The sequence below is a fragment of the Crotalus tigris genome, unplaced genomic scaffold (assembly GCF_016545835.1).
Source record: "Crotalus tigris isolate CLP2741 ecotype Arizona unplaced genomic scaffold, ASM1654583v1 scf7180000017536.10889498, whole genome shotgun sequence".
NCBI lineage: Eukaryota > Metazoa > Chordata > Lepidosauria > Squamata > Viperidae > Crotalus > Crotalus tigris.
In genome coordinates this window covers 566,180-583,654 of record NW_024096460.1, presented here as the reverse complement: position 1 = coordinate 583,654, position 17,475 = coordinate 566,180, and the positions used below count along the sequence as shown (strand labels likewise).

Genomic DNA, 17,475 nt, shown 5'->3' with positions numbered 1-17,475 from the left:
TGGCTAAACTCGACTTGATTGGGGACAAGCATACAAACCACCCATTACGAAGTGATATATTATCCAAACAATTTAGTGTATTCATGAGGTAACCTAAATGTGGAGGCAGCAAAATTACCCGTAATCAATTGAAACAGCGAGTGCGCGTCCCTCTGGGTGTCTAACCACTGCATCCCTCTCTGTAATAAGGGAGGCATTAAATCATTTTAGAGTTGCACTGTTGAGTACCTGATCATTGGGGCGCGGGGAAGCTGGACACTCGCACTAGGACGCTGGGATTGAGGAAGCGGCCGATTTCCTGCCTCTCCAGCAGACGAACCGACTCTCGCCTTCGAGGGATTCGCTTGTTACTCACCGAACTGATCGTACGCCGGGCGATATTCAGCAGATTTCTCTTCTTTTCCTCCTCCCCTCCGCCCTCATCCCGCGCCTCTCCCTCTCTCTCTCTCTCTCTCTCTCTCTCTCCCACTTAAAAAAACAAAACAAACCCCTACACCATATTGCACTACATGTTTGGGAAACAAGACAAAATGGACGTTAGATGCAATTCAGAGCTGGAAACCAACCGGCTCTCCAAGAACGGACATAAAGAAGGCAAGGAAAGCAAAAGCTCCGAAGGAAATATTTCGAATTCTTTTTTGAAGGAACCGCAAGGGACTTTTTCGGCTTCGGGCGTCTCGGAAGACTGCAATAAAAATAAATCCAGTTCCGCTGACCCGGATTATTGCAGAAGAATACTAGTCCGAGGTAGGACCATCGCTTTACGTTCTGAAATTTTGATTAATGACTTTTTTTCCCGCCCGCCCGCTTCCTTTCCTTTCGTTTTTACTTTCGGTTTTTGTTTTTATTTTGTTTTTCGTTTTTCTTGTTTCAAAATCAGATGAATGACTGTGGTTTCCTAATGGCTTCACTCCTTTCTTTTTAGCGCTTTCGTTCTCGATCTGTTTCTCAGGTCTAGGAATATTTTTGCAATTTGGATTGTCAAGGATTGTGAAGGGCTCCATACCCAAACCTTACATTTTAGCTGGGGCGGCGTGTTATACAGACTGTCTTTTCTTTTTCTCCGTCTTGAGGAAAGGGAAAGCTAAAATCTACCTCAGTTGTGTTTCTTCTATAGTTTTACCTTTGCTTTAAGGGCAGGAGAGGTTGCTAAGTCCTGTTTTGATCCCATTAGATTCAGCCTACAATTCTTTGACTACTTGCATTCGAGTAAGACCCACCGGATTCAGTACAGTAGAACTTACTTCTCCATAGGAGTTTTCAGTCACAGCCTTTGGCAAAAGACTGCTTCTTTGAAATTTCTCTCCGCCCTCCAAAAAAAGAAAAAGGGGAAAGGGGAAAGAAAACCACCTCCAGTGCTTAAGGTAAGCAAAAAAGAAAAGAAGAAACGGAGGAAGAAAAATAACCTCTGGAGACTTATTCAGAAATGTACTGGACGCTTCTCTTATTTTCAGCCTATTACTTTTGTTCCATTCTTTGGAAATTCTTTCTCGCCTGAGGACATAGCGGACCCCCCCCCAAGACAAGTCTTTTCCTCCAAGCATTCCTTACCCTTGAACCCATTCCCGCTCAAATATTTGGCAGTTGCAGCTTTTTTGATAGTGACTTTACAATACCAAAATCTATCAGAAAGCGGTGTAGTAGGGAGATGTTTGCTGCTGTTATTCAGTTAGTGCAATTTTAGCACGTTTACTTAAATGGTTTATGGTACTGTTTAGTTCCTTGATATGATTTTCTTTTGTTTTTATTCTAACCTGGATTATTATCTTCTTTCCACCTCCTCCAATAAACAACAATGGAATAATTTTCCATTGCTATTAAAATTAAAAAAAAACTAACAAGTCAGTTTTTCATTTCTGTAATTGCATATCCGTGTGTGTGCTTGTGCGTTTAAAACAGATTTTATTCTGCTCACATGTGAATGAATGAAAACCAGGCCTGGTAACTCATCCAGGACACCACCACCACCCCGTTGAAAGAAGAAATCAAATCTTAGAAGTCTAGGCTTGCTTCCTCACAGATTAGGAAAATTACAGGGGGGGCAAACCCATAAAGGAAAACCTGGTATGTAATTTGAATCAGATTATACTTCACCGGCAAGAGACTAGTGAGATTTGCAATGTTGTGGCGAGATCAAGGTGGAGAAGAAAATGGACAGCCATGAAGGGCAACTTGATTTTCATCAACATGGAAAAGCAGGTAGCTCCAGAGAGAGAGAGAGAGAGAGAGAGAGAGAGAGAGAGAGAGAGAGAGAGAGAGAGAGAGAGAGAGAGAGAGAGCGCGGGCACGGGCTGCGGAAGGTGGACATCACAGCTCTCTTGAGATGGCTCACTTGAATGCTTTCCCTGTAGGGAAATCTAGGGCACTCAAGCAGGTGTGAATGTGCAAGGCAGAGACTGCTGGGCATAGGCCTCTGGTGGTGCCTAGGCGGTCTTGAAACCTGTGAGGTTCCTTTGGAGTTCTTTGTGTTAGAGCTCTTCCCTTGGGAGGGAGGATGGCGTGCTTTATAAACCACAATCTGAGAATGTGGGGCAGGGGCTAGCAGGAAATTCTGGAGACTCCTTCAATCCCTGCCAAGAGTCTTCTTGCTCTGTCTAGAGTGGCCTCTCCAGGCAGTTCTTAAAAGCTGGATCCATGAGCCACCCATCCTTCTGGATCTAAACATGCCTCCTTCTCTTTTTGCCAGATGCCAAAGGTTCCATCAGGGAGATAATTCTTCCAAAAGGGCTTGATCTCGACCGCCCCAAGAGGACTCGAACTTCTTTCACTGCTGAACAACTTTATAGGCTTGAGATGGAATTCCAGAGGTGCCAATATGTGGTTGGACGGGAAAGAACAGAGCTGGCCAGGCAGCTCAATCTCTCAGAAACTCAGGTACTAAAGATACAAACGTATCAGTGGCAAAAGAAGGTTTGGGAACTGGGGCGATGGCTCCAGCACTACTCTTCAGCAGGAGTGTTCTCTTCCCTAGAGATGAGGAGGTTTTCAATTACTACCAGGCCCAGAGGACTGTAGCTAACATTTGGGTAGCTTCCTACATGGGTGTGGTTGGTGTTGAAGACCAGTCTTCCTTTTTTTTTTTTTTTTTTTTTGCAGCTAACCACCCAAAGATGGCCAAGCCTAAACTTAGGGCACACAGCAAAATCCCAGTCTTTTCATGCTTTTGCAGGTTTCCTCCTTTCAAAGAGTTTTTCAACTTGATCAGCATCTAAATATCTGGAAGAAATGGAAGCTGTTGGTTCAATAGGGCGTGAATTGCCTCCTGAAACGCCAGAGGTTAAGAACCCAAGAAATAAATTGGCTCAGGGAAATGAGGAGTTACTGCAAGTATATAACTTGTTTTTAAGTCCACAAATATTGTATATACTCTGTAAGCATTTAATCTGAAAAATTAATTAGCCTCTAAGATAATTTTTGAGAACTATAGAAACAGTCCTGTGTACTTATACACAAGAATCTTTGAAGAAACTCCCTTCCCACAAACACTCATAGCTCAGATAGTGAGGGCTTCTAGAAGAGAAACTTGGAGGAAAAACTACAGAAGTTGCAAGGATCTCCTCTCAACAAAATAAGACCAAATCCCAGGAAAAAAGTAAAATTTCAAATAAAATAAAATAAGAATTTACACTAAAATATCACTTAAGAGAATCCATAGCTTATCGAAGAAACAGAGTATTTCTTGGAAGTGGAGTATTACCCAAATGTTATTTTTCTTTTACAATAGTCAATAGGGCTTTTCCTTCCATGCATTTAAGGGTACAACTTAAAAGCCTGAAAACCAATGTGCTGCTTTGCTGGGACTTCCACCAGGTGACAATAGTACTTAATTTATGTGGTATTTCAACACATTGTTAGTGCTTAAAGAGATGTTGCTGTTGTGGATTTAAGCAATTTTGGGGTTCTAAAAATACTGATTTCTGAAGAATACTTATTTCTTCAGAAGTGAGTTGACTTTAATGGTATTTCTCTATTAAATGTGTGCATATCTAAGTATCACTGTTTACAATAGGATACTGGGCTGTTTGTTCTAATACTGTTAAAATTAAAATAAATAGAGGGTATAAGAATGTATTCTGACTGGCATACTGAAAAGAATCCCAGCAGTATAGATCTCTTTGCAGAACTTTGCTGGACTTAACCTTTTTTTTGTTTTTGTTTCCCTAGTTTTGTACGTTTGACCAACAACTATTACCTTTTTTAAAAAAACACAAAAAGAAAAAGAAAGCAAGGAGATAGTGCAGGCCACTGCTTGTGTTTTTGAATAATTTAATATATAATAATTTCCCTTAATTCAAGGAACACATTCTCATGCGAGAATGAATAGAACTGTAACGAATAGAACTGTTTTCTGATCAGGCGTATGTAGACATGCTTTAAGAAGATATAGTTTACTTTTAGGTGGAAGCATCTGTTTGATTTTCTTTGGACTGAGAAATCAACAGGATTGGGGCTATTTAACCTTAGATGCCTTCATGGAATTCTGAGTTGTCGGCTAGACAAGAAATAGGGAAAATATTCAGAAAATAATAATGGCAAAACACTTTGGCACTGCTCCCCCAACACAAAATGAGGTCATCAGAAATTTCTGAAGTCATCAGAAATTGAGTTCCATTTAAAGGAAACAGCTCTTTTAAATGGGTATCCAAGTATTTTCCTTTCCCTTTTCTGCCATATATGTGTGTGTGTGTGTGTGTGTAAAAAGAGAAACCAAAACAGCTTAATATATAAATAAATGCAGGGGTCAGAATAGCAAAAGGCTATTTTTTTTTCATCCATGTTAAAATGTTCAGATATGCTTCCAGAAATGACCAAAATCCCCTTCCCATTCCTTAAACCAACCTTGCTAGATGAAGATTTGTTGAACTCAAATATTAAGCAAGGATTTCACTGAACTTCCTTTGGTCTCATAAAGTTACTGCCTCTATGGATTATGGATTTTGTTTTCCTCAACATTATCACTTGACTTGTTTTTCCTGTCTTGAATGAGGAGTCACAGGCACAACAGCAAATGCCCATTTACTCCCATCAAGGTTTAAATTCTTCAGTTTAGCCCAAATTTTGCCATTTGTGGTAGTAATTCTTCTAAGTACCTCTTTATAGTGAAAAATACAACTGTGTTAAATATCAAGGACTTTGTTGCTCTTTCCCCGGATTCCAGATTAGCTGTTGGAGGCAATGGACAGAATGCCTGGCAGTAGGGCCGACAATGACAATGAGATCAGCCCCAAATGGGTCTGCTCTGATTTTGAAAGCCAAGTTCTTTCTTTCATTCAGTCATACAACCTGAAGAATAGGCTGGGGAGGGGAATATGTATGAAAGGCGGGGCCATTTTCTGCATATGTGTGTTTATATACTGTGGGCACAGGTGTCTGTGTGCATACCATACAGAGGCAGAGACATTTATTCCCTTCCTGCAAGGGAAAAAAAACCCATCTAAAAGCTGTACTTTGCTAAATAAAGAGTTGGTGAGGAAGATAATATAATATATATTATCTTATAATATAAGTTAATATAAAATGCAGGGTTTAATTTTATGATTTAAATAAAATGCTTTGAGAAAATTGAAAACTGTTAAGTCAAAATTTGAAATAGGTGGTCAGACTCAAAAAGAGAAACAGATAAATACTTACCAAAAGTATTATCTATACTTGTTGCTTTTAAATATATTAATTTAAGAAATAGAATGAAATTTGTTGTACATTTTACACACACAGAACAAGAAGAACTAGGATAAAATGTAGGTGTGGCTTTATTATTTCTATTTGAATCATCTGTTAACAGGAAGGGATTAGTTTTATACTTATTAGAAAAGATGTACTATAATGAACCTCTCTGACAAGCTAATTAGCATTTCTTTGCCTATCAGATTTAGCCGGGTTGGTAGGGTTAGTGGGCAAAGGAAAGCGGCTGTACAGCCCAAACACGGCCTGCCATAGGAATCTAAGTGAAGGATAGCTGGGAATGGCTGAAGTAGCTGACGGATGCGCTACTGCGCTCTGCCTTTCAGGGGAAAACCTAAATTAGCCAAAAGCTGTTGCCCGCAAATGAGACCTTGGGATAAAAAATGGCAAATTTAGGTAGGAGTGCCTAAACAACGACAAATCAGCATGCATGAGAGACCTAAGAAGATAAAGTATTTAGAGGCATCCTTTCCAAGGTACACAGGATGTTGCCTGATTTCAGTTAATTCGTTGTGGTTTCATTCCCCCCCCCCAAACTTGTTTCTGCAAACTCCTAGCTGTGGGGATACAGGCTTAGAAGGTGTGGAAAACGAGGCACGGCGGCTTCCTCCATATAACTCTTGTTTCACCTTATTTTGTTAGAGATGCCATCCCCGCTGCTCAGCACATGCATATGCACATGCCGAAGCTTTTCTGGCCGCTTCCTGCGGCTTCTGAAATAAGCCCAAAACAGCCTGAGTCCACAATACACGCATCTTCGAGGCTCCGAAGGTTGAAACCTTTCAGGTTTTTGCAATTCCCTGACACTCCAGTAGCACTTTCCAGAGTGCAGCCTGGCTTCCCGATCCTTGTGGAAAAGGAGCAGACTTATATTTGCTCCCTGACATCCACGCGCTCCCAGCCGGCTGCACACGCGCACACAGAGGTTTCCGCCGCAAGCCGCTTGACTCCCACGGAGAAATCTCCGTCCCCCCGGGAACTCTCCAGTCGGCCGCTGTGGTCCTATGGAGACTTCTGGAAAGAGGCCGAGAATTGCGATGGGAGGGATAATGGCGGCCTTTTCTCTCTTGCTCCAGGCCTAAGAAGGCCAAGGCCTTTGCTAGGCCCTGCTAGATGACGCTGATTTTTGTTCTTCTTCCCTCGCCTCCTTGCAGGTCAAAGTCTGGTTCCAGAACCGACGCACAAAGCAGAAAAAAGACCAAGGCAAAGACTCGGAGATGAAGTCGGTGGTGTCCGAGACCGCGGCTACTTGCAGCGTCCTGCGACTCCTCGAACAGGGACGCCTGCTATCCCCGCCCGGCCTGCTTCCCCCCTGCGCCACCAGCGCCTTGGGCTCGGCCTTGCGAGCCCCTAGCCTCGCGAGCCGCACCGGCGGCTCAGGATCAGGGACGGCGGGAGGCTCCCCACACCATCCGGCCGTCAGCAGCGCGGCCGCCGGCCCGGCTCATCCTTCGCCCGGCGGGCACAACCTCTTTAGCCTCCCGGTGCCTACCCTGCTAGGCTCGGTGGCCAGCCGGCTCTCCTCCAACCCGTTAGCAATGGCCGGGTCTCTGGCCGGGAACTTGCAAGAACTGTCGGCCCGATATCTGAGCTCCTCTGCCTTCGAGCCCTACTCCCGGACCGCCAGTAAAGAAAGCGCGGAAAAAAAGGCGCTGGACTGACTCTCGGGGACTTTCGCTGTATTTATATTTATCCTCTCTGTTTGTGTTGATTATTTATGGAGTCTCCGTGCGTTAGATGCCCCCTCTTGCCCAATATACCTTGAACCCATCCACATGCTCTTTCATCACGGTTCCTGCTCCCCCCAATCCTCTACCCCCTCCCGCCCGCGCATTTCAAATCGGGAGCCTCCCCGCTTTCATTCGGGGCGCCCGACCCTTGAAAACCCTCGAGAAACGCTGGCCAGGAAAAGCAACTCGCCGAAGTCACGCGGCTGGCAGTAAACAGACAGAGGGAACCCGCTAAACGGCTCGCGAGCTGTTAAAAGTGGGAAGGAGGGGCGGGGAGAGGGCGATGAAGAAGCGCCGAAGGCCGCGTCCGGTTTAGAAACGGGGCGGGGTGGTGCGCCTAAAACTGAGGAGATGCGTTTGGGGGGGCAGGAGAAGAGGGGTCTGAATTGCTGGACGCGGACGCCCTTTCCTTCAAGTTGACGGCCAACGCGAGAAAGAAGCTTTGACTTTGAAAGGGGGGTGGGTGGGACCGGGTATTCGGGAAGAGGCTTGAAGGGTTGGTTGGAGCTGAAGTGTATTTTGTGCAGGGAAGGTGGGGCTGCCTGCGCGTTCGTAGCCCTACGGATCCTCTTATTCCAGCCTGCCAGGCGGATGTTGGTTACTCAGTCTTGTAGTAAAGCACAAATCTAAGAAAGGCCCTCTTTCTCAACAAGGGCAACGGTACCCTACCAAGGGATAACTTATTTTGCACATCATCCTGAAGATGCGCGCCTCCTCCTCCCCGACGTCTGTATGCCCCAATGCCAGACTGAACTCTCGGGCACGAAATCTATTGACTTAAGTTGAAGGAGGCGCGCTGCGGGTATTCAGCAGTTTCACTTCAATGGGATTTACTTCCGGTAAGTGTGCGTAGGATTCCAGTCTCATTTCCAAGTTGTGAATGTGGGTGTAAGCCAAGTTAAGGCCAACCGTCCTTTCAGGTAACGCAGCTGGGAACTGACTTAGCTTTGAAACAATTGACCCACGAATGCTTACGATGAAAGCTCACTTTAAGTAAATGCCAACTTGGTTCAATTTAAGGAATGTTGCAGTCATCTTCCAATTCCACCGTCCCCCACTCCTCAGAAAAATAATAAGGTTTTGCATTAGGCTTACAGACTTAACAGCGCTTGCATCTAAAGTCTAGCCTATTTTTTTAACAAAAATAACCTATTTTTCTTTGTTAAAGTCTGGAAGGAAACCAGATAGAAATATACACATATCAGCTGTGTGCACACCCCTCATTAACAATATATGGATGCAAAAAATTAGAGCTTTAAAAAAATCCTTACATACAAGCTGTTTTAAACAATCAGGATTTGGTCTCTACAAAACAAAAAGAATAATTCCAAGGCAGCATTATAGAATTACTGATGTGCCTGCAGTTTCAGCGCTCTCCTAAATCCAAACAGAATATATTCAACATTGAACGTAAACTGGAAGCATCGATTTTTGCCCCCTTTGATTTTCTTTGGTAATGTTTATTCCTAAATCAAACCTAATGCAAAATGAAAAGTACAGTAGTATTCTGTTTGATTTTGTATTAATTTTGTGCTCTTATGTAATAATTGTCATTGTACCTTATTTGAAAATCTCCCCATTAACCACAGATTTATTCCTGGCTGCTGCTGCTGTTTTTTTACTTGATTTTATAAATTTTTCAGAAGCAGCAAATGAAAACAAGTTATCATATAATAACTAGCTATTTTTTACCTGTTTTCTTTTGTTTTTGGAGGCAGAAAGATTGGAAATCTCTTGATACTTTGTGTTTACACTGTACAAAATACGTGCCATCAAACTTTTCAATCCAAAAAGAAAAAGCAAATAATAATAATAATAAATAAAAATGAAATGGCTGATGTAGTACACATAGAGTTTACTTTAGAGCAGAAAGAACAAGAGAGAGCATAACTTGAAAACTGTCACAATAATTTTATTGTAAATTATTTACGTCTGAAGTTTTAGGCATCTAGTGCAGAAAAAAAATATGAATGAATCTGTGGGTGAAGGTGAGCCCTTGTTACTAACTTTTATTTGGAATGTTCTGGATATTTGACTGTTTTGTATTTATGTGGTGAGAGTGAAATATATCTATATGATGACAGATCGCTATTTTCGTCTTCTGTTTAGAACTCCCTGGAATACTTTCAACCCACTTGTGTAAGGCAAAAGATATAACTCCATAAGTTGTGATGTTCAGCAATCAACTCTGTACAGTATCTGAACATGTGCCTCTGCAGGGTATACATCCAAATGGCATCTTGAATAGCTAAATATATAGTAAGGTGGAGGTTGGTTGTGATGCTTTCAATTACTCATTTTCAAAGAATTGAAATTGTGCACCTCTTTATAACTGCAAGACGTTATTCTTAGTGTATTATATTGGCCAGTATATTTGATTCTGCATAACTTAACTCATTTAGTGTCAGACAGTTTCACCAAAGTAGGATTACAGAATCTGCTTCCTATTAGTTCATACATCAACCGTCCAAGAGAATCTGGGATGGGAAAGGGAGGCAAGTCAGAGAATTGCCAAAATCGGTCTGATTCTCATCTATTTTTTTCCCTGAATCTTGTTGATCTATTCTTACTTTTGTGTCCCTGGGATTAAAAGTCTTGATAGTTCAAAAGGAATATTTAATTTCAATGGAGTTTCTGAAGGAGTGAAAGTGACTAATCATTACACAATCTCAATCACTCTTCATTTTTCATTGCATTTATTTACTTATTCACTTGGAAGTAAAACCCATTGAAATAAATACAGCTTACTTTTAAGTAGATACTCAGACAACTGCATTGTAAAATTGACTTTACACCAAACTGTAAATCTTACTTAATCAGCAGAAAAAAGTCTGTAAGATTTTTAAAATAAACATGAATCAATTTCATTTGAAGCACTATGGGGGGTGGTCTCATTCAGAGATCTTCCTTCATTCCTTCCTTCTTTCCTTCCTTCCTTCCTCCCTTCCTCCCTGCCTCCCACCCTCCCTCCAATATACCATCCAAACCCATTTTATTATAATTCATAAATATATTCCCTTACTAATTGTATATTTCATGTGATCTTAACCATTGCCTTATGATAGTTTTTTGACATAACAACATTGCTTCAAACTTAAGTAAAAATTCCCTCCCTTTCCTTTTTTCAGATTTGAGGGACTGTATTTTTGCTTAGGGTAACATTAAGAAGGATATAATATATAAGACCATATTTGTGCACTATTTCACTGCATGGTCATTTATGGATCTGGTATCTTACAGTATGTAAGCTTTCTATTATTAGTGTGTAAGAAAAAATGGGCTTGGACAAAAGCAATACTTATAAACAAGGGGATGGAGGAATGAAACAAAGACTTCTGCTAAAGAAGTCTGACACCCTGTGATCCTAATCTAGTTCTTGGAAGTGACTGGGACCAGAGGTGAGACTGGAAATGCTTTAAAGCTATGTAAATCAATTAAGAAAATCTGGCTGCAACAATATCGTTGTTTTCCTGTGTTTATATATTTCGTTATTCTGAAATTTTAAATAATATGAGGAATTATTGCTGTTTGAGGAATACTTTGTTTGCTTTTTTTCTTGCCACCCATGTTAATTTAAGAAAATGAACACATACATACAAATGCATAATTACACAGAAAGATAAATTCTACCATGAGGTTGATCCAGTTAATATATGACTTCTGCAACCTCCCCCACATCAAGCACTTCCCTGTAATCAGGCTGCTTCCTATCATATCTTCTATTGTAAACGCATGAATCACGTTACTTGCTTCCAATCAGGCTAACCAGGGACTGTGTTTCTGATTGCGTTTGCATCAGGAAAAAAAAAACTTCAACAACTCAGAGTTTAATCATGTCAGTTCCTTCCCTAATAAGATGTGAGATTGTAAGGCTAACATAACTGGACTGTAAAAATCTCAACAATCACTCTTGGCTGCCATGTAGTGTTCATCTGGATTTTTATAGTTTAAATACAATATCCTTTAGTTGTAAGGGCAACATTGCCTAATCCCAAATTGCTTCACCAATAAGGAGATAACTTTGCACCTATATTTTTTTTTATGATATCAGCCACATAAAGTACCTTTTCATGTATAAAGATGACTGCTAGGTTCATTCGTATAAAATAGTGTTTCTTATAATGTTTGAGCTTATCATGCAGGTGTGGTTTGAGCAGCTGGGGAAACAAAGCACTAGTTACAGTATACGTTATCAAAATAATTGAAAACATGAAAATAATTTCTAGGAAAGTGAAAAAGAACATATGGCTCTCAAGATGTTATTCCTACACTCAGAAAAAGATTTCCTTTTAATATGTTTGATTGGTTTTTAGTCAATATTTTGTATAAAGCTGCAATATTTTTAGTACAAGAACCAAGGTGATAGCACTCTTCCTGATCTGACAATAGATAGATAGGTAGATAAATATACATCCTGATTCTAACCAGAGATAGAGAAGAGCCAAAAAAAAAAAAAAAAAAGATCAGGGATAACATAATTTGTTTTGAAACCAGTAATAAGTGGAAATAGTTGACTGGTTTGTAAAATATATAAATTAACCTCTCATATGTTCAGGAAAGTTTACAATATCTTTTAAATCTTTTGAGATTACTTAAATAAGTACAAATGATACATTATTAATGACAACATGAAAGCCACTGGAAGACCAGAAGAAAGAAAATGATACCAGCAGTTAAGAAATGTCAAGCCTTTGAGGTAGGCCAGATCATGAAACAGTGCAAAGACTATAGGAGAGTATGATAGCAGCTGGAAAGACTGCAAATTTTCCCTCTGTGTCCTTTTGTACCAAACAAAGTCAAAGAGCACATGTTTTGAGTTTCTTTCTCATGCTTTGTCCTTTCCCAGAACTGAGTTGCCTTTACTCCTGCATATCTTCTTCATGTTTTGAAGTGTTTAAGGGTCCTTCTACGAGAGGCCTGGGAAAAGAAAAATAAGTGTCTCAGTATCTGTAACAGTTTCCAGAAAATTATGGCTCTCTAGATGTCACTGCACTAACAATTCCTAGTATTGCTACTTAGGGGATACCTGGAAGGCCACAAGTAACCAGATTTTGACTAAAAGGTAGGACACTGGTGCCATAATACAACTTTGGAGAGAGAATTTTGCAAACAGAATATTATAATGAGGGGTGGAGGGAATCACCTTTTCTCATTTTGCCTAAGTTGGGTATTTAAAAGATGATGAATCTTTTTTCATTTTACCTAAAGTAAAGCTTGACAAAAATCAGTGAAAATTCAGCTCAAGTTCCCGAGCACTTCTGAATATAGTCTCACATACAGATCTTTAGAAAAGCGGCATCTGTTGATTTGACGCACTAAAATAGTGGTTCTCAACCTGTGGGTCGGGACCCCATTTGGGGTCAAACGACCATTTCACGGGGGTCGCCAAACAACGCAGTCTGCCATTTTTTCCCTCCCTTTTCCTTAGCTGTGCTACTCCTTTTTATTCTATTGGCTTTTGAAAGCCAATAGAATAGATTCTCTTGAATAGAGTCTAATACTATTGGCTTTCAAAAGCCAATAGGAATTGTCCAGGCTGTCTCTGTCCTGCTGAGCCTACCAAAAGTCCCATTCTGCAAACGGTGCTGCACCAGTTGAGTAGTCCTCGACTTACGACCGGTTGAGTAGTCCTCGACTTACGACCGGTTGGGGGTCGCGGCATTAAAAAGGTTGAGAACCACTGCACTAAAACAACTTGATTGTGAGAGAATAAAGGAGTTGTGTCAGTTATGCCAATGATGTACATAATAGCCATACCGCCATTTGCCATCCAATAGGTGTGTGGAAAAAACTCTCCTCTTTTCTAAACTCATGTTCCTTATTTATGGGTGAATCCTATGTGGGTTTAAAGGGCCTTTAATGTTGAAATAACAGCTAAAAGCTATTCTTTATAGTATGAACTTGAAGCTTTCTGTGTGTTTTCAGTATATGACACTATGAAAAACCTTATCAAAAGAATTCATTCCGTAAATCACTAGAATATAAATGGTGTGTCAAATGACATGAACATAAACCTATGGTACAAAAAAACCACACCCAAAACTCAAGCACTAGTTAGAATCCTAGAATTTTCAGCTCAAGTAAAACAAAAACAAAAAACGACCTTAGTAATACTATATGAGAAAAGTTGGATGGAGGTAAGACAGCAGTTCACAGTATCCTTATCAAGTATTCTACTAACCACAACAATCACAACAATACTCCGAGATAATGCTTCACATCTTGTCCAAGCCTGGAAATATTGATTTGGCCATCTAGTCAACTTCTTGATTATCCTGCTCATGCTTGACTATGTTGTATATGTTAACTTAAAGCTGGCTTAGATTTCTTGCTGCCTGAGTATCCTGTTTCCTATTCCACCATGCCATTTCCACTTTCTTTGAATGCAAAATGTTCTTGAATTCAATAAAATATCTTAAAATGTAATAATTACTGTACTGTAACTAAAGAGGCAATGTATTATATGTATTTTCATATGTTTTCAGCTTCATCAAATGTGCAGCTTAAATTATCAATGTGAGACTCACAGACTCCAACATTCTAGCATTTCCTTATCCATATCCAACTTGACTTTAACCTGGGATTGATTGATTATTTATTTATGGGATGCTAACATGCTGCAAAGCAAAGTATCAACTTTACTCATACTATTTATTTCAGAGAATGTTTGGGGGATCCACATATATCTTGGAGATATTTATTAGATAATCAGAATGACAGAGGGGTGAGTTAAGTGCTTTGTTTAAAATGCCCACGTACCCAAAACAATAAAGAGAATCCTGCAAAGCTGGAACGGAAGGGAAGGCTTCTAGTAAATTACAATTTTGTCAGTGACATTGCCAGTGACCACAGCAACTATTTAGAGAGATTGCCCTAATATAAATTAGTCAATATGTCAAATGAGCTCACCTGTCTAAAACATTTAGGGACTTCTGAGATAAAGTTATGTAGGTAAGTATACTGTATGTTTAGTGATTATTTCAGAGGTTTTGTCACACAAAATATATATATCAAATCTAGGACATGAACTTTGTTGGTTTATTTTTATGAGAAAGTTATATATCTCTCAGAACATTACTCAAAACAAATCATGCTGCTGGTCCCTCTAAAAATAGCACCATGCATAGAATTTCTCATAATTTTCTGTCACTCCAGAATATACTGCTTCAGAAAAGCAGTCTGGTAATTTTACAATAGTTTTTCCATCTCTTCTACAAACTTTTGCCATTTAGCTTTCTTTTGTTTGTGTGTTTTTTTTAAAGAACAGTTTTCAGGAACTAAAGGTGTGCTTGTCCCTGCTCAAATACTGCAGGAAAATACTTAATATAGATGGAGGGCAGTTATTAACACACCTTCAGCAACTTTGGAAGTGCTATTATTAATAAAAAGCATTTTAAAAGGAACTCCTTATTTCCTTTTCAGTATTCAGATTACAATTTCCAGAATGTTGAGAAGTAATTAATTACAATTCTTTTTGCCAAACTTTTCTTCCACATCAGACCTAGGAAGATGATTTTAAAATACATTATTTGTAAATGCTTTAAAGAGACAAATATCCTGCTCTGCTTCATGTATAACATATACATTTTAATAAAATTGTTAAATTTGAAAACTTTTATCAGTGCTCCAAAAAGCAAAATATTGCAGGTTCTTCAACCTTGTATATAGACAGTACCTAAATTACCTTATTCTAAGAGATACAAAACTGATATCCACCTTTTTGCCCATGTGGAAATAGTCAGCACTATTTCTAGGTATTTATACAGTGTGAATTTCATAATGCATAATAATAAACCTGGGCCTGAATTCTTTGGGTGGAATGTGTACATAACCCAGGGAATGCCTGTAGCATAATGGCTGTAGAAATTAGCCTTTACATACCCATAGTTTTTTTCCTCTTTCATTCAAAATTGGCAAAGGGAAGAATGCATCTTTCTTAATCACATGTTAATTATCATTTATGACCATTTTTAATTAAAAATACAAACCCCCAATGAATGTCTGGTTTATGCATGTCTGCCAGATCTCTCCCCCTAGTTCTACTTACAGTGAGTAATTCAAAGAAGTACAATAATTTCCTAGAGTTACACCTGGGCTGAGGGCTTCAGTTATGGTTTTCTTGTACTGGTCAGCAAACTATGTTTTGCTCCATCAAGCAATTCAATAGAACACTATTTGTTCTCTGGTATAGTTTGTATCTTAGCACTAAATAATATGCTATTGAGCATATTCATGTTATTGGTGGTGATGTTGATTATGGCATTTTTGGTTTCTTGATTAATTCATTTTATTCAAACTATTTTTGGTTTCCCCAAGAATGTCATGGAGCAATTGAAGCAGTCAATTTTTCTCCCTATTCTATGTCAAATAATTGTTGGGAGAATAAAATAGGAAATCCCTCATGTATGCTTCCTGAAAATGTCTTATAATTCAAAATAGATATGTAATAAAATAAATAATGTAAATGGATAAATAAGAGTTTATATGTGATCTTCAAGATTTATGATCAGTACCCTGGACAGCACTTTGCTGAGGACAATAAAGGTTTTTCCTTATCTGTTAATAATATTTGAAGAAATAAGAAGCCAGTCTTTTGTTAGAGAATAGAGCTTCACACTGCTTGGTAATTTTAGCAAGCTGGTTAGACTTGTGCTTATATTTCAAATATATTAACATTAGCTACAGATTGAATAGTGTTGATTGTATTTCAAAGTATATTAACGTTAGCTACTTATTCAATATTTAATTGGAAAAGTTTACATTAATCATATATTACACCTACCTAGTTTAAAAAGTGGGGGAAATAGGATAGGCTGAAAATAATACTTATTTACTCAATGACATTTCATTGGCATAAGATGTGTTGCCACAGCACATAGTCGCTCAATAAATAACAAATATATATATAAATACAATGTACCGTTCAATGATAATATTTCATATAAGAACATGTGCTCAAAGGCAATATACACATGATTATAAGATTCTTGAAGCTGAAATGAAATGACAGCTATATCCATTTAATTTTTCACTTTTTTCCGGGGTATTTAAAGAATCAGTAATAATTAACAAAATACACAGGTATTAAATATTAGATCATTTGATTTGTGTGAGAATGTTTTAAAAGAAAAATCTGTTTCATAATATTTTAAGATCAGTATTAATTTCAATTCGCCATAAATATTTTGCACAAATATGAAAAAATGATAAATTAGGTAATGATTAGAAAATGATGCTTAATATTATACTAGCCACTATGTAAGAAATAAGGACATATTTACTTAACCATAGATCTGGATTCTTATCCATCCAGTTTATTTTATAAACTGAATTAGATGGGATTGATTATTCCAGATCTATCCTGCAATTCCATCAATCTATAAATGTTAGTTAATGGAGTTATATATTCATTTTTGTCCCAAGAATTCTGTCCATCTACTGAATGAAGAATAGAACCTTTAGCTATCAGCATTAGTGGCTTTGCTTATGAGCTGTAGCAAGGCAAGAGATTTATAACTGTAGTGGCTTAAAATTTTAAATCATTCAAATCTATTGAAAATACACTTCCTAAAGGTTTGTTTTATGACACAAGAAAGTAAGTTGTGAAACCAAGTTAGGTTTCTGAGCTGGTGACTTTCCACTTCCCCACTTCCAGTTTATTTTATTTCACAATTAACATTCTAGTACAGAGGTGTCAAACTCGCAATGTCATGTGATGTGTTGTGACATGACTTTTTTTTTTTTTTTGCCATTGCTGGCAATGGGCTATGTGCAGTTTTGCTATGATGCATCCAGCCCACAGGCCGGCAGTTTGACACCCTTGTTCTAGTACATTACTACATTGCATTATTAAAAACTTAAAAGTACAGACTCACTTTCCCATCCCAACCAGTGGAATGTTACACACCCAATTTCTAAATCAAAACATACCTCTATTAAACTTTAAAAATACTCAATTAAACTAATTGGAATCAGTAAGAGGAAGAGAGAAAAACTGTAGACAATAAATGATATATTAAGGCAATATGTAAAATATTTTTAGATTGTGTCAAGTAAAATATAC

General features: G+C 38.8%; 1 protein-coding gene across 1 annotated transcript; it reads left to right on the top strand.

Moving 5' to 3' along the window:
* The first annotated feature begins 201 nt into the window (after positions 1–201).
* VAX1 (ventral anterior homeobox 1) lies at positions 202–7,443 on the top strand. The gene is made up of 3 exons (XM_039352605.1): positions 202–747; positions 2,687–2,874; positions 6,837–7,443. Exons 1-3 carry the CDS (start codon positions 510–512, stop codon positions 7,341–7,343), a joined length of 933 nt encoding a protein of 310 aa, XP_039208539.1. The 5' UTR covers positions 202–509; the 3' UTR covers positions 7,344–7,443.
* The last annotated feature ends 10,032 nt before the right edge of the window (positions 7,444–17,475 follow it).